The sequence below is a fragment of the Neolamprologus multifasciatus genome, chromosome 19 (assembly GCF_963576455.1).
Source record: "Neolamprologus multifasciatus chromosome 19, fNeoMul1.2, whole genome shotgun sequence".
NCBI classification, from domain to species: Eukaryota; Metazoa; Chordata; class Actinopteri; order Cichliformes; family Cichlidae; genus Neolamprologus; species Neolamprologus multifasciatus.
In genome coordinates, this window is record NC_140457.1 from 116,368 (window position 1) to 134,310 (window position 17,943).

Consider the following 17,943-nt stretch of genomic DNA (forward strand, 5'->3'; position numbering starts at 1 on the left):
GAAATATGTTTCAAATGCCGCTGTAATCCTTGCAGGAGAAGAAGAAGAGAGTGCACTCCACGCTGGAGGATCACCCCAACCCCCCCCCCCCTCCCGCCACCGCTCCCTCGCTCCCTCTACTCATCTCTCAGGGATTATCTCCCCCTGCAGCCAAGGCTTCTGGGAAATATTAGAAAAGAGGGAGGAGAGAGTAGTCCCTGAGCGCGCTCAGTGTGTGCTCCACTCCCTCTCAGAGGGAAGCTGCAGCTTCTTATTGAGCTAATATCAGGTAATTACAACATTATTAGAACATTATTACAGCATTATTAAAGCTCAGCCGGCGCTGCCATACACCGAGGCGCTGTGATTTCCACAGGCAGACCTTCACTCCTCACTTACTGACAGAAACAGCTGGAGACAGCTGTGCCCGACGGATTACACCCAAACGCAACAAATCAAGAGTTTCACTGGCTGATTTTACTTCAATGTAATAGAAACAATGATGATGGTCATCCTGATGGTCGTTGTGATGGTCATGATGATGGTGGTTGAGATGGTCGTAATTGTGATGATGATGGTGGTTGTGATGATAATGATGGTGATGATGGTCATGGTGGTGATGATGGTGATGATTGTGATGGTCATGGTGGTGATGATGGTGGTGGTGATGGTGATGTGATTGTGATTGTCATGGTGGTTGTGATGGTGATGATTGTGATGGTGATGATGGTTGTGATGTCATGGTGGTGATGATGGTGGTGGTGATGGTGATGTGATTGTGATTATGGTGATTGTGGTGATGGTGATTGTGGTGATGGTGATGATTGTGATGGTGATGATGGTGATGATTGTGATGGTGGTGATGATGATGATAATGATGGTGATGATGGTGATGTGATTGTGATGGTGGTGATGATGATGATGATGTGATTGTGATGGTGGTGGTGATGGTGATGTGATTGTGATTGTCATGGTGGTTGTGATGGTGATGATGATGATGATTGTGATGGTGATGATTGTGATGTGATTGTGATTGTCATGGTGGTTGTGATGGTGATGATTGTGATGGTGATGATGGTGATGATTGTGATGGTGATGATTGTGATGGTGATGATGATAATGATGGTGATGATGGTGATGTGATTGTCATGGTGGTGATGGTGATGATTGTGATGGTGATGATGGTGATGATTGTGATGGTGATGATTGTGATGATGATGATGGTGATGGTGGTGATGGTGATGTGATTGTCATGGTGGTGATGGTGATGATTGTGATGGTGGTGATGATGCTTATGATGATGGTGGTGATGGTGATGATGATAATGATGGTGATGATGGTAATGATGGTGATGATTGTGATGGTCATGGTGGTGATGGTGGTGATGGTGATGTGATTGTGATGATAATGATTGTGATGATAATGATGGTGATGATAATGATTGTGATGATGATGGTGATGATGATGATGATGGTGATGTGATTGTGATGTGATGATGGTGATGATTGTGATGGTGGTGATGATGATGATGGTGATTGTGGTGATGATGATAATGATGGTGATGATGGTGATGATGGTGATGATTGTGATGGTCATGGTGGTGATGGTGATGTGATTGTGATGATAATGATTGTGATGATAATGATTGTGATGATAATGATTGTGATGATGGTGATGGTGGTGATGGTGATGTGATTGTGATGGTGATGGTGATGATTATGATGGTCATGGTGGTGATGATGATGATGGTGGTTGAGATGGTTGTAATTGTGATGATCATGATGGTGATGATGGTGGTTGTGATTGTGATGATTGTGATGATGGTGATGTGATTGTGATGATAATGATGGTCATGGTGGTGATGATGGTGGTTGAGATGGTTGTTACGCCCTTAGTCTAGGCGTGTAGAGAAGCACATAAGGTTGAGAGAAGGAGGAGAGAAGCAAGCACCCGCCCTGGTTCCCAAACCAAACAGCCGAAACCAGTTACGGGTGAAAAAGGTGATTTTATTCAATGCCAGGAAGCGCAGCTCCAGGGTGAACCCAGGCCACAATAATAAACAAAACCAACTACGTCCCACCAGAGAAAAGCAACGAAACCCTAAGAAAGAAACAAAACAAACTGACAAAAATGACAATACTATCTCTCACTTCCTAGCCCAGAAATAGGAGAAAACATGTTAACTTGTTATTTTCTGTTATATCGCGAGAGTACTGTTGCCCGCGAAGTGTTGTTGTTGTTTGTATGTAAAATGGTGGAACGAATAAAGTGCTGGGAACGCGCGTACGACGTCGTGTCTTTTGAGTTAACAAAACCGTTCAAAAGAAAAGGCAGCTCACCCCTTCAGCCTCTGCATAAGTATAGACTCAGTGCTTATGCATAAGCACTGAGTCTATACGGCTCTCACAGAGCACGCTCACACAGATACAAAGTAACCCAAAAAGTTGGAGTCCAGGTTGGCGTCTGCTGTCAAAACTGCTCGCTCGCTTCTCTCTCCCTCCTGGCAGCTGTCAGAGCGGCTTTTTGAACGCAGTCACGTGCTCCACGGTCCAATCAGCAGCTCTCTGCTCTTCATTAGGGGAGGGACCTGCAGAGTCAGAGGCTCACACAGGCTTTTTATGGCCACGGGTCGTAACAATGGTGGTGGTTGTGATGGTGATGTGAATGTAACCATGGTGATATCCTGTGGCTGTGACATCAGCGTGCAATGCATTTGAATGTTGTTGCAGTCCTGAGGGAATTTAAACACTTAAATGCCTTATTTTCCCTCCATGAGCTCCACGCCTGACTCTTTGAGTGGTAAATGTCACCGGTGAAACCTGTCTGTGATTCTGTTTAACGCCTGCAACTGGAGGCGGAGTTTCAGGCGTCTGTCTCGCCTGCTTCCTGATTTTCTGACACCAGAATCTTACATAACCGTGACGACCAATCAGAGCTGCTCTGACAGCTGCGGCCTAAGGTTGGCCTAAGTGCTGACCTCTGACCTCTGTGACCCCTAAGGCTTCTGTCCTAAAACCGCTGCATTCAGGGCTGAAAGCTCCACCATGAGTCAGACAGAAGCTGAGGTGTTCAGCTCGAATGATGTTTTCAGCGTGTCAGTGGATCAATATATGAGGAAACTGTAAAAACATGATTCTACACTCTGGACTGCTGAAAGAGCCGAGTGCCCACAGCTCAGCTCATTGATTAGGATCAATTGCTGAATGACTGATTATAGATATGAGTTAAAATGTGTGTTTGCAGATTGATCCGATCAGATCAATAACTGCCGATTAACCCTGTCCCTGTCTGCGTGCAGTGGAAACGCCTGGAACAAGAGAGAGAGCAGCAGGCAAGCGAGGTAAACACACACACACCCCCCTGGTCCATATTTGATGTTTGCTACAATAACACTATTTTTAACCCTTCAGCACCTCTTAAGTTTTCTTTTTTCAGCTCCTTCCACACTAACAGTGACAAAGTGTGAAGCAAGGAAACCACATCATCAAAGCTCATCAATAAACTAGATCATTGACTTTTTAAAATTTAATCAAAGAAATTACATTTTTAAGTTGAGCACTTATTAATTTTCAGGAGGTGCATCCGTCCTTTACAAACATGGAAACGTTGGTTTTAGTTTCATTGATTAAAGCTTGTTGTTTGTTGATGCGAGGTTTCTGTTTCAGTCGAGTCTCAGTAGAATCTGTTTCTGCTGCTCGGCCTGCGTCTGTTTTCTTCTTCTGATTAAATTTTGTTATTAATGTAGCGCCATCGTTTTTCCTGCTGAAGCCTGTTAATTAGGCTGAGGGCTCTGTGGGGATTAGAGCCTGGAGAGCTTTTTAATTTCACACACAAACTCAGCAGCTGCCGGCAAATTAACGCCAGGCGGCCAGAGCGCCGCCGCAGCCGACACCAGAAACCAGACGTTACAACGCACGCAAAACGTTTCCACACAGACGTGCACGTCAACACAGCACTGACATCACAGCCGTCCTCTGCATACTTGACCTCCGGGCTTCCATCCGTGAACCCAGATCGACTCAGAGGAGACCTTCGATCCATCACTCTGATTGATTATCGATTACTGATGATGATGATCGATTACTGATGATGATCGATTACTGATGATGATGATCGATCACTCTGATTGATTATCGATTACTGATCGTTGCTCCGTCTGTCAGGTCTGTGCATCAGTGATCCTGAAGTACTTGAGTAAAGTACTCAGTTACATCCACAGTCGGTACAGTTACAGGGTGGATGTTGAAGGTCAATGGAAGAGGAGCGTTTCATTTACTCCTCGCCGCGCTCCTTCTGATAATTAAAGTTTCCTCTCGTCCTCACCTCCACATCCTGAGCCCCCCCCCCCCACTCCTCATGTTAAAGGTCAAAGTAGTTCCTTTCATATACCCCCCTTCCCTCCTCCTCCTCCTCACCCCGTGCCTCTGTCACCTCCACCTCCACCTCCTGTCCTGTTGCTCCTCCATGCTAATTAAAGACAGCTCCCCTCTTTGGTGGTAAAGGTTCGGGCGGGCTCCTTTTATTACCTCCTCCCCCGTCCTCCCTCTTCGGTTGACCTTAACTCGTCGTGTTAAAGGTCAGCGCGGCGTCGTTCCCGCCTGCTCCTCACATCATTTGGAAATTATTCTGATTAATAAGTCGGGCGGCTCTTTTGAAGCGTCTCCTCCGGCCCGGCTGGAGAAGACACATATTGACTCTCCGGGTTTGGTTCCTCTTTTGATGTCTCGCTTTAAACTCCAGACCTCGAGGGCTTCGATTAGCATAGTAGGTCGGGATCAGGCTGCGGCTCACTTCCACACAGTCTGACCAAAGACACAGCCCGACGCAAAAGTGCGACGCAGTGGCCCGCCGCCGGTGGCCCGCCGCCGGTGGCCCGCCGTCAGTGGCCCACAGATTCAGTTCCCTGTGCAGAGTCGCAGAGGAGGAGGACAAGAGGGGAGGAAGGAGGAGTGGTCAGCCGTTTGAAAGGAATAAAATAACAAAAAGTAATAAACTTTATTTAAAACATGTTTGTAAACAAAACGCTTCACACGGTCTATATAGGGATTAAAATCAGAGTGCGAGCTCCGCCCCCTCCCATGAAGGAAATTCATTAATCATGATGTCGGCTCCTCTAATGAAACACAACATTCGTAAAATACCGAACAAGTACAACGAATAATAAATAAAAAGTACATCTCCATCCATTCTCTTCTCCTCATCGCAGTGATGGGGGTGGAGCCTATCGCAGCTCCCATAGGGCGAGGGGCAGGGTACACCTGGATTGGTCTGCAGTCTGTCACAGGGCCCACACAGGGACAGAGACAACCATTCACTAACTGCATGTGTGTGGACTGTGGGAGGAAGCTGGCGAGAACATGCAGCATAAAAGGCCCCGCCCACAGCGCTTTCTGTGCCACCGTGCTGCCTTTCATATTCATTCATGCCAATTAAAAATGGCTCCACTCAGTCCAGCAAATCCTCTCAGCAGACTTCACCACGATGGCATCATCGCAGCAGCGCTGCGGCGGGCGTCTGCGTTCTGCTCACTGATGACTCGTCAGAAACCTCGGTGGAAACCATGGTGACGTTAAGTACAGTTCACAAGGACTCTGGACTCTGTGACGGTGACATGTATAAACTACAACACCCAGAATATGGACTACAAAACGCTGCTGCTTTACTGCCGCCTGGCCTCACTGTGGGCTCAGCAGGTCGTACAAACAGGAAGTATGACATCATTACAAAGACAGGCATGAAAGCAGCCTTTTCTTCTTCTGTGGTCCTGCTGCAGCGCAGTCCAGAGGAACTCCGCCTCCTCGTTTAAGGTTTAATCCACGACTATCCTAAACTGGACGATACAGACTCTGAAACGCGCTGTGATTGGTCGTGATGTCACTTCCTGTGTTGTTGCCTTTGCCATGCAGATTAAAACGCGTCCTCTCTCTCTCTCGTTGCCTCGCCGGTGCCTTACTAACGCATCTAATCCTCATCATTACCGTTAATTTACGGTGCTCGACAAACTCAGAAATCCCCTCTGATTCCCACAATGCACCTGTAAACCCCTCCTCATTACGCGCAGTGTTGACACGCGTTAGAGTTAATTAGTCCATTAGTTAATTAATCCTTTATTTGAACAGGAAGTAGCGCTGAGAGCCATGGCTTGATCTCTTTGTGAGCGCGAGCAGTTAAAACACAAACACATGGTTAGGTTGGCCAATCAGAGCGCGGCTCCCAGAAGCCTCGGGTGGACTGATGTAACGTGCCGCTCTGCTGCTGGTGTTGACTGAAATCAGCTGATTACCTGTAACTGACGCGTGTTTCATCCAATCAGGAGCTGCAGAAGGTGCAGATGGAGAGGGACGGCGCTCTGGAGGACCGGCGGCGGCTGGGAGTGGAGATTCGGGCCCTACGAGCCAATCACAGGTCAGCACACACGAGTCTGAACTTAAAGATGTTCATCCACAGGAATGTGGAGAAATCTGCGGTTTCGGTCCAAACAAGGACCCAGATCTCAGAGACAAAAGCTGATTTAAGGTGTCAGTTAAAATATGTCAGAGCTTTAAATCTGTGGTTTTATTGTGAAAGTCCCTTATCACTTCCTGCTATGGATTTATCAGTGAGTAATGTTAGGAGCAGCTGATTTCAGCTGGGTTATGTCTTTTCAAGTTAGTGAGATAATAAAAATAATATTTTCCATGATTTCATCATCTCTAATTACTGGCAGGACTTCTTTGAGCAGTTTTGTAGGAATGGGGTCTAAAAGACACGTTGATGGTTTGGAGGAAGTAATTATTGAAGTTAACTCAGAAAGATCAGAGAAAAAGAGTCTAACTTAACATCAATGGTACTGAAAGTAGCTGTAGATAATATTACATCTGTGGGATGATTTTGAGTCATTTTTTCTCTAATTGTTAAAATTTTACTTGTGAAGTTCATGAAGTCATTACTAGTTTTCACCTGCAGTCCAGCTCATCCCAAACCATCTCCATTGAGTTTAGGTAAGGTGACTGTGGAGCCCAGGCCATCTGGCACAGCACTCCATCATTTGGTCAAACAGCCCTCACACAAGGTGTGTTTGGGGTCATTGTCCTGTTGGAAAATAAATGATGGGATGTAAGGTTGGGCGAATATATCGACTGAGGCTGAGCCTTTGACCAATCATTTTTACTAGAGAGATTTATTTGTTTATTTGTCCATGAGTACGTTTGCTGATAATGTTGGTTGAGGCTAAGAGAAGCAGTCAACGGAAAAATAATAGCACTGTTTTAATGGCACCCTCTTCCAGCTGCAAGCAAATGCACCCTCCTCAAAGTGCGCCCAAATGCAGCGATTCATTTACTCAAACTCATAACAGAAAGAAAGAAAGGCAGTAGCCTATGTTCAGAAAAATCCAAAAACATATTATTTAAATTTAAAAAACCCACAATGGTGGGAAACAAAGAGAAACTGGCTTCTTTTTTCCACTATAGCCATGTTTATCTGTCTTACACAGTCGACCCAACAACAAATCAAAAAGTCTCTTCCGGCGAGCATTAAAAAAGTGTTTTGTGCGATTTGGCGCATCTCAAATAAATTAACAGATAAATAATCCAAAAAGTAGCTATGTTATGAAACAAACAAGAAAAGAAGGTAAAATATTCCCTCCAAACAAAACTTATAAATTCTAAACGCACAAATCAGTCCATGCATGATTTCATTGCTCCGCCCATCAAAAAGTCTGCTCCTGTGTGAATATATCGCCTGTTGTTGGCTATTGGACCGATGGTTGGAAAATTTCTACAGATCACCCAACCTTAATGGGACGGCATGCAGGATGCTGTGGTAGCCATGCTGGTTCCGTGTGCCTTCAATTTTGAATGAATCCCCACCAGTGTTACCAGTAAAAGACCCCCACACCATCACACCTCCTCCTCCATGCTTCACAGTGGGAACCATGTAGAGACCATCCACTCACCTTTTCTGTGTCGCACAAAGACACGGCAGGTGGAAGCAAAGATCTCAAATCTGGACTGATCAGACCAAAGCACAGATGGTCTGATGTCCATTTCTTGTGTTTCTTGGCCCAAACAAATCTCTTCTTGTTGCTTTTCCTTAGTCGTGGTTTCTCAGCAGCTGTTTGACCGTAAAGGCCTGATTCACACAGTCTCCTCTGAACATGTAGAGATGTGTCTGCTGCTGGAGCTCAGTGTGGCATCTGTCTGGACTCTGAGGTGCTGTCAACTTGGGATTTCTGAGGTTGGTGACTCGGATGAATGTATCCTCAGCAGCAGAGGGACTCTTGGTCTTCCTTTCCTGGGGCGTCCTCAGGTGAGCCAGTGTCATCGTAGCACCTGGTTTTGTGACTGCACTTGGGGACACAGTTTTAGCATTTCCACGGACTGACTGACCTTCAGTTCTTAAAGTAATGATGGATGGTCGTTTCTCTTTACTCGGGGGAAATCCAGCTGAACACTCTCGTCTCTCTCCAAACAATCCAAACACGAATCCACTCGAACACTCGTCACTCAGGGAACACCGGGGAAAACCGTCCAGAGGGTCTGCACACAAAGAAACGCTCGTTAGATTCCAAACACATAACTACATGGAAAAACACTTGCTAGACGCTCGACTTTCACTGACGTGATTCTCACAACGATCCAGCGAAGAACAGCCGTTGCTTCCTGGCTTAAATGCCATCCACACTGATGAGGCACAGGTGTTTCCTCCTCCGAGGGCGTGAACCCATAATGAGAGAGAGAAACAGCTTATCAGCGACCAGCTGAACCTCCAGGCCGTGACACTAACTTCACTAACTACACTCTCTTTGGGGCGATCGTGGCTCAAGAGTTGGCAGTTCGTCTTGTAATTGGAAGGTTGCCGGTTCGAGCCCCGGCTCCGACAGTCTCGGTCGTTGTGTCCTTGGGCAAGACAAGCGCTACATAAATGCAATCCATTATTATTATTATTATTATTATTATTATTATTATTAACTGCACAGTAACTACACTCTAACTACACAGTAACTACACTCTAACTACACTCTAACTACACTCTAACTACACTCTAACTACACAGAGGGATAGAGAGAAAAGACACTGAAAATCTGCTTCACCACCTACTGAGAGAGAAAAAACAAGCAAAAAGAAAACAGCACAGTGGGGAAACTACAGCAACAACAACATAAACATAGGTAACAGTAAATAATGAATACTAAATCATGCTGAGCAGCACACGAGACGAACAACGCATGATATGTTTAGAGGCAGCAGCCAACCAAGGTGATGAAGCTGATCAAAGGAACTCGGATCTAATGTGGTGGCAGAGGCTGTATCAAGACTAATGTGATCTATCAGACTGTCTCTATATTGGTTAGAGTTAAGATTATTTTTCCAGTTTATGAGGACCATTATCTTGGCACTTCATAGGGCGGTGACAACCATGTGGGCTCTGCAGTGACCTCATCCAAGTTGCCCAACAAGCACACTAGAGGGGAGGCTGGGATGTTTCAGACACTTTGATAAGTCTTCACATATCTCGCGCCAAAACCTCTGAACTGGTGGACAGAACCAAAGAGCGTGGATGTAATTGTCCAGTATATTGCCTCACAGTGTGAGCAGTTGTTGGAGGATGTAAAGCCCATCTTGAACATGACCTGAATAGGGCACTCTATGTAGTATTTTGTATTGTAGACTGGGATTTCTAATCAACTGAAAGGTTTTTAAACATACCTGAGACCGGAAGTTTTGGTCTAAGTTGACTGATAAATCTGCTCCCCATTTTGCAATACGTAAAAAAATACATATGCTAACCTTAATTACTGGGAGAATAATGAATGATGCTCATAGTGAGTAAGAAGTAAACTGAGTGCATTTTTTGGACAGAGATTCACTTTTAATGTGTGTGTTTAATATAATACAGATACATAAAAAACACTCCCAAAACAGGATAAATTATTACAAATAAATTATTACAAAATATTAAAAATATATATATATAAACATGGAGGCAACTTTGCCTGTGGTAGAATGTGTACAATGTATGCAGATACTAATTTTACTAAATTAATAAAACTAATTTTGTGTATTAAGATTTATGAGTTTCATGCTTTCATATTGGTCCTTAGGACAGCTTGACATTTTATCAGGTGGTCCACACTGTAAAAAGTGTGAGAAACACTGATAAGTCTGTGTGCTTCTGGAAAACATTTAAAGCTGCAGGACAGAATCTTTGAAACAAGCTTAAAACATGTTTAGAAACAGAGCATCTGCTTCTCTTTACAGCTCCTCACTCCACCAGGCTGTTTGGCACTGATAGTGAGCAAATGTGATGCACGTACTGCAGCAGTCACACAGACAACTGGACGGTCCAAAAGTTGGCCGACCTGTTACTGGCTGAGGTTTTAGTAGAGTTGTGGCTGAACCACATAAAAATATATCATTGATTTTAATCTCCCCGATCAATGATAATGTTGGAATGTTGTTAAAGAGGCTCAAAATGTTTCAACCCAGTTTGTTTAGCAGATTCTGAACAGCAGCTTTAATATAGGGAGAACACAACTTCCTGATTGGAAGCTCCTGCTTCTCCTACGCCCTCCACCTCTGTTCCTGCTCCTGCTCCTGCTTCTCCTACGCCCTCCACCTCTGTTCCTGCTCCTGCTCCTGCTTCTCCTACGCCCTCCACCTCTGTTCCTGCTGACGCTCCTGCTTCTCCTACGCCCTCCACCTCTGTTCCTGCTCCTGCTCCTGCTTCTCCTACGCCCTCCACCTCTGTTCCTGCTGACGCTCCTGCTTCTCCTACGCCCTCCACCTCTGTTCCTGATCCTGCTCCTGCTTCTCCTACGCCCTCCACCTTTGTTCCTGCTGACGCTCCTGCTTCTCCTACGCCCTCCACCTCTGTTCCTGCTCCTGCTCCTGCTTCTCCTACGCCCTCCACCTCTGTTCCTGCTCCTGCTTCTCCTACGCCCTCCACCTCTGTTCCTGCTCCTGCTTCTCCTACGCCCTCCACCTCTGTTCCTGCTCCTGCTCCTGCTTCTCCTACGCCCTCCACCTCTGTTCCTGCTCCTGCTTCTCCTACGCCCTCCACCTCTGTTCCTGCTCCTGCTTCTCCTACGCCCTCCACCTCTGTTCCTGCTCCTGCTCCTGCTTCTCCTACGCCCTCCACCTCTCTTCCTGCTGACGCTCCTGCTTCTCCTACGCCCTCCACCTCTGTTCCTGCTGACGCTCCTGCTTCTCCTACGCCCTCCACCTCTGTTCCTGCTGACGCTCCTGCTTCTCCTACGCCCTCCACCTCTGTTCCTGCTGACGCTCCTGCTTCTCCTACGCCCTCCACCTCTGTTCCTGCTGACGCTCCTGCTTCTCCTACGCCCTCCACCTTTGTTCCTGCTGACGCTCCTGCTTCTCCTACGCCCTCCACCTCTGTTCCTGCTCCTGCTCCTGCTTCTCCTACGCCCTCCACCTCTGTTCCTGCTGACGCTCCTGCTTCTCCTACGCCCTCCACCTTTGTTCCTGCTGACGCTCCTGCTTCTCCTACGCCCTCCACCTCTGTTCCTGCTCCTGCTCCTGCTTCTCCTACGCCCTCCACCTCTGTTCCTGCTCCTGCTTCTCCTACGCCCTCCACCTCTGTTCCTGCTGACGCTCCTGCTTCTCCTACGCCCTCCACCTCTGTTTCTGCTCCTGCTCCTGCTTCTCCTACGCCCTCCACCTCTGTTCCTGCTCCTGCTCCTGCTTCTCCTACGCCCTCCACCTCTGTTCCTGCTCCTGCTCCTGCTTCTCCTACGCCCTCCACCTCTGTTCCTGCTCCTGCTCCTGCTTCTCCTACGCCCTCCACCTCTGTTCCTGCTCCTGCTTCTCCTACGCCCTCCACCTCTGTTCCTGCTCCTGCTTCTCCTACGCCCTCCACCTCTGTTCCTGCTCCTGCTCCTGCTTCTCCTACGCCCTCCACCTCTGTTCTGCTGACGCTCCTGCTTCTCCTACGCCCTCCACCTCTGTTTCTGCTCCTGCTCCTGCTTCTCCTACGCCCTCCACCTCTGTTCCTGCTCCTGCTCCTGCTTCTCCTACGCCCTCCACCTCTGTTCCTGCTCCTGCTCCTGCTTCTCCTACGCCCTCCACCTCTGTTCCTGCTCCTGCTTCTCCTACGCCCTCCACCTCTGTTCCTGCTGACGCTCCTGCTTCTCCTACGCCCTCCACCTCTGTTCCTGCTCCTGCTCCTGCTTCTCCTACGCCCTCCACCTCTGTTCCTGCTCCTGCTCCTGCTTCTCCTACGCCCTCCACCTCTGTTCCTGCTCCTGCTCCTGCTTCTCCTACGCCCTCCACCTCTGTTCCTGCTGCCTGCTCCTGCTTCTCCTACGCCCTCCACCTCTGTTCCTGCTCCTGCTCCTGCTTCTCCTACGCCCTCCACCTCTGTTCCTGCTGCCGCTCCTGCTTCTCCTACGCCCTCCACCTCTGTTCCTGCTGACGCTCCTGCTTCTCCTACGCCCTCCACCTCTGTTCCTGCTGACGCTCCTGCTTCTCCTACGCCCTCCACCTCTGTTCCTGCTCCTGCTCCTGCTTCTCCTACGCCCTCCACCTCTGTTCCTGCTCCTGCTCCTGCTTCTCCTACGCCCTCCACCTCTGTTCCTGCTCCTGCTCCTGCTTCTCCTACGCCCTCCACCTCTGTTCCTGCTCCTGCTCCTGCTTCTCCTACGCCCTCCACCTCTGTTCCTGCTGACGCTCCTGCTTCTCCTACGCCCTCCACCTCTGTTCCTGCTCCTGCTCCTGCTTCTCCTACGCCCTCCACCTCTGTTCCTGCTCCTGCTTCTCCTACGCCCTCCACCTCTGTTCCTGCTCCTGCTTCTCCTACGCCCTCCACCTCTGTTCCTGCTCCTGCTCCTGCTTCTCCTACGCCCTCCACCTCTGTTCCTGCTGACGCTCCTGCTTCTCCTACGCCCTCCACCTCTGTTCCTGCTCCTGCTCCTGCTTCTCCTACGCCCTCCACCTCTGTTCCTGCTCCTGCTCCTGCTTCTCCTACGCCCTCCACCTCTGTCCTGCTCCTGCTCCTGCTTCTCCTACGCCCTCCACCTCTGTTCCTGCTGACGCTCCTGCTTCTCCTACGCCCTCCACCTCTGTTCCTGCTGACGCTCCTGCTTCTCCTACGCCCTCCACCTCTGTTCCTGCTCCTGCTCCTGCTTCTCCTACGCCCTCCACCTCTGCTCCTGCTCCTGCTCCTGCATATCCTACGCCCTCCACCTCTGTTCCTGCTCCTGCTCCTGCTTCTCCTACGCCCTCCACCTCTGTTCCTGCTCCTGCTCCTGCTTCTCCTACGCCCTCCACCTCTGTTCCTGCTGACGCTCCTGCTTCTCCTACGCCCTCCACCTCTGTTTCTGCTCCTGCTCCTGCTTCTCCTACGCCCTCCACCTCTGCTCCTGCTCCTGCTCCTGCTTCTCCTACGCCCTCCACCTCTGTTCCTGCTCCTGCTTCTCCTACGCCCTCCACCTCTGTTCCTGCTGACGCTCCTGCTTCTCCTACGCCCTCCACCTCTGTTCCTGCTCCTGCTCCTGCATATCCTACGCCCTCCACCTCTGTTCCTGCTGACGCTCCTGCTTCTCCTACGCCCTCCACCTCTGTTCCTGCTCCTGCTCCTGCTTCTCCTACGCCCTCCACCTCTGTCTGCTCCTGCTCCTGCTTCTCCTACGCCCTCCACCTCTGTTCCTGCTCCTGCTTCTCCTACGCCCTCCACCTCTGTTCCTGCTGACGCTCCTGCTTCTCCTACGCCCTCCACCTCTGTTCCTGCTCCTGCTCCTGCTTCTCCTACGCCCTCCACCTCTGTTCCTGCTCCTGCTCCTGCTTCTCCTACGCCCTCCACCTCTGTTTCTGCTCCTGCTCCTGCTTCTCCTACGCCCTCCACCTCTGCTCCTGCTCCTGCTCCTGCTTCTCCTACGCCCTCCACCTCTGCTCCTGCTCCTGCTCCTGCTTCTCCTACGCCCTCCACCTCTGCTCCTGCTCCTGCTCCTGCTTCTCCTACGCCCTCCACCTCTGTTCCTGCTCCTGCTTCTCCTACGCCCTCCACCTCTGTTCCTGCTGACGCTCCTGCTTCTCCTACGCCCTCCACCTCTGTTCCTGCTCCTGCTCCTGCATATCCTACGCCCTCCACCTCTGTTCCTGCTGACGCTCCTGCTTCTCCTACGCCCTCCACCTCTGTTCCTGCTCCTGCTCCTGCTTCTCCTACGCCCTCCACCTCTGTTCCTGCTGACGCTCCTGCTTCTCCTGCGCCCTCCACCTCTGTTTCCACTAACGCTGGTCTCACTTTCACCCCTCTCTCTACCACTGCTTCCTTCCAGTTCAGGTTCAGCGTTGTTATCAATACAAAACTCTGAAACTCTGTTATCTGCAGAGCAGTGTGACACTCAAGTTTAGAATTGCTCCATCACAGTGAAATATGTGCTGGAGACCACCCATCGAAACATTAAGCTCAATCAGTGAGTTTATCAAAACATTTCTGGTGACAGTGGAATCATCATTAGCTTGGTTGTTTGTAAACACAGAGGCCTTACCACTCCAACCAGCAACATGATTTTCAATCAATCAAGGACGTTGAATGTAGCGTTAATGTGCAGGTGCTACATGGGGAGAGGTAAGAGTAGATGAAGTTTGCCCAAGCTTTCCAGAACTGGGCTGCATGTTCAGGTCCTGTGGGAACAGCTGAAACCAGCCTGCTGCCAACATATACCTCACCCCCGTCTTTCATGTGCTTAAAGCTTTATGAAGGACATTACTGATAAGGCTGTTTGGGTCCTGCTGATCTGGGATGGTTGCAGCCAGACAGAAGTGACCTGTTAGTCTGTACCTGTTAGAAAAAGAAACAAAGATCTCAGGTCATTTCATACTGCATCTGTGTCCAGTTCAATTTTGTCCTTTGTTGTGTCAGTAAGCAAAAATCTGGAAGGAATGTATTTCAGTAGGAAGTGTATTTGTGTTGTGCTGACGTAGGTGAAGCACCGCGAAAACTAAGAAAGCAGAGCTTGAAAGAAAGAGGCAACCCAAACCATGTGTCAGGGTTTGCTGGGAAAGCCATGTGGTGTTTGTGAATAAGGACCCAACATGCAGGCTCTGGCTGTGAGTGAGCTTTTATTACAGGAGGTGAAAAACAACAAAAGCGAGGATTGCGAGCACAGAATTAAAACATAACCTAAACTGGAACAACTAGTAACAACCTGAAATCATAAAAAGCAGAGAGACGGAGAATGTAGAGCAGCGACACACCAGGTAACACAGACAAACCAACACAGGCAAGCACACAATATACATACACACACAAGGTAACGAGGAACACAGGAGGAAGACACGAGAGACGGACCTTCAAAGTAAAACAGGAAATTCACGAGCACAAACTCAGGGACACGAACAGAGCACTGGGGGGAGGACAGGACAAAAACCTAAACCCTGAACATGAAGCCTGCACACTAATACAGACAACCATGAAGAAATCAAACACTCACATCAGATAATAATAATAACGACCCAGCACCATGACACCATGAGCTCTTTACTAAACCTCGCCCAGCAGGTTTTAATGAAAGTAAAATTTTAATTAATACATTCAAATGACTGCATCTACAAATAAGAACAACGTGTGAAGACTGTAGCATGCACGGCTTCAGCTTCTCATGTGCTCCACCAACCTGCACATGTGGACGTGTTTCATTCATCTACATGAATCAGTACATATGCGTGTGCAGAAACGCCAGTCATAGGTCAGAGGTCGTACCTATTTCATAATCTGCTCTGAGACTGATGTGTAGAAGTGCTCGATGTAGTCACACAGATTTCATCTGCAGTTCTAATTCATCGAACAAAAACATGAAGATGAACGTGGAAGCACGCGAGCACAAAAAGTAGAATAATAGCAAAAGTTTAGTGTATTAAAAAACAATAATAAAAATGTACAAACACACATGTGACTCCAGACTGCGACAGCTCTAAGATTAGAAATGAGCGACAGTTTCCTTTGGAAAGATGATTTTAATATAAAATACTTCACTCAAAGTTTTGTTTTCTTCTATTTTTTTATAATATTAGTTTTTGTTGTTCTTTATTACTAATAATCACTGATATCAGTGTGAGCCCCTGAAAAAGCCTCATCAGCTGATATCCAGCTTATTTAATGTTGTGCCCCAGAAGAAATCTGTCATCTGAGGTCAGTGGTTTTATGCACAGTTTCTCACAAATAAGCAATAAAAAGACAGAACAGGAAGATTACTGATGAATGACATGATAAAGTTCACTTACTCTGTCCTTATGGCTTCTATAATACGAGTTAACCAGTTCACATCCACAGCCTGAATGGTTCCAGCTGCCAGTAGCACAGCCAGCATGAAGCAGGGCAGCACCTTCATCTGCATCGTTTCAAACAACACGTTTTATTTACATTTATGATCCGCTTTAATGCAATAAATCAGTGAACGCCATAAACAGCTGACCAGAGATGAATTTAAGGCAGTTAAATCCAAATCCATGTAGGAAATCTCAAACGTTCTCACCTTCACTGCTTTGTTTGTCCTGAAACTGCAACAGAAGAAAGAAACCAGTGAAATGCAGGAACCTGAACTGGGACTAAACTGTGAACCAAGAGCTTCACGTACCTGCTCAGGTGGAAGGCCTGTGACCTTCAGTTAGCTGTAAGGAGTGGTTCCATCTGCAGTCGTTCAGGTTTTTATACGAGCAGAGGGGCACAGCAGCCTAAAAATGAGGAAGACAGAAACGAGAAGAAGAGCACAGATCTTATCAGAACATCATCACATCCTCACCACCTGTGGCCACAGTTAGCAAATATGATGAACTCTGTGAGTGCGACAGCTTTTTACAAGCTTCAGCCACAATCAGACATTAACGCTTCAGATGTGAGGCTCAGAACCCCGTTAGAGATCGAATGTTCTCACTGTTATGTTCTGCTGGGTGCTAATGGCACTAAGGGCTGAGTTAGCTTTAGCATCCAGAGCTAAAATGATCACAACAGCTGGAATTTAATTTGTGTACAGGCTGTGATCATGTGACCTGTGCTGATGTTCACGGCTCTTTGTGGAGACTTACACAATAAAAGCACACGCTACATGATCTGTCATGGCTGCTTTACCTGTGGATGTTGTCTGTGAAGGTTCTCAGTCATCCAGGTCATCGTAGTCAAAGGAGCTTGCAAAGAAAAGCGTCTGGACTTCTTTAAGTTGCTTGAAGATGTTTCACCTTCATCCGAGAAGCTTCTTCAGTTCTAAGGTCAAATGGTGGAGAGTCCCAGATATAAACCCAGTGGGAGTTTCCCCCCACAGAGGGACAAAGGACCCCCTGATGATCCTCTAATCACATGAGCCAAGGTGTGAAACTGGGTGTGGGTCCCAATCAGCCAGAGTTTCAGGTGAGCTCATTGTGAAACCTGGCCCCACCTTATCATGTGATTTCCTGAGGTCAGATGGCCCAGGATGTGAGTGGGCGTTAAGGCGTCTGGAGAGGGAACTCAAAACTGGATTATAGATGGCAGAGAGTTGGTGTCGTAAACCACCGCCTCTGTTCAAAGAAGTCCAAACGCTTTTCTTTGCAAGCTCCTTTGACCAAACACCACATTGTTAAGTCTGTGTTTTGGCGTTTTGTCTTTCGGGTGAACCAGTTTGTGTCTGAGTGTGTTGCTGGGTCTGAAATGCACCGGGATGTCATGCTTGGAGAAAACTCTCCTGAGTTTCTCTGATACACCGGCTACATAGGTCCCTACACACCGGGCAGAACATGTTCCCTCTAAGCCTGAAGGGAAAAAGAAGGAACACACACATGTAAAGGAAGCACTCAAAACATGGTTATCCTAAATGGGCATTCTTAAAGTCAGCAAAGAGGCACAGAAAAGAAGATCAGACACCAGCGAGGGAGGATAAGAAAGACAGACGCAACAACATTGACATGCCCTATGTAGCCGGTGTACAACATGAACGAAACCCAACAGAAAGCATCAGAGAGGTCAGAGGGCGCGGTTTCAGGCCCGGCCCAG

At 48.1% G+C, this 17,943-nt stretch overlaps 1 protein-coding gene and 1 pseudogene across 3 annotated transcripts in view; one reads left to right on the plus strand and one right to left on the minus strand.

Annotated features, from left to right (window-relative positions):
* The window catches only part of mipol1 (mirror-image polydactyly 1), a 55,814-nt gene that overhangs the window by 26,275 nt on the left and 11,596 nt on the right, over positions 1 to 17,943 (plus strand). For both annotated transcript variants that reach the window (XM_085143163.1, XM_085143164.1), the window contains exons 11-12: positions 3,278 to 3,319; positions 6,293 to 6,384. In XM_085143163.1, the coding sequence (XP_084999289.1) occupies positions 3,278 to 3,319; positions 6,293 to 6,384 (134 nt within the window). The remainder of the gene's footprint in view (positions 1 to 3,277; positions 3,320 to 6,292; positions 6,385 to 17,943) is intronic.
* Positions 8,466 to 17,672, minus strand: LOC146495532 (uncharacterized; annotated as a pseudogene). Its single transcript, XR_014871180.1, has 5 exons — positions 16,556 to 17,672; positions 16,203 to 16,478; positions 14,495 to 14,760; positions 14,084 to 14,412; positions 8,466 to 8,498 (listed from the first exon to the last, which is right to left on the minus strand). The product of XR_014871180.1 is annotated as an uncharacterized LOC146495532 (transcript).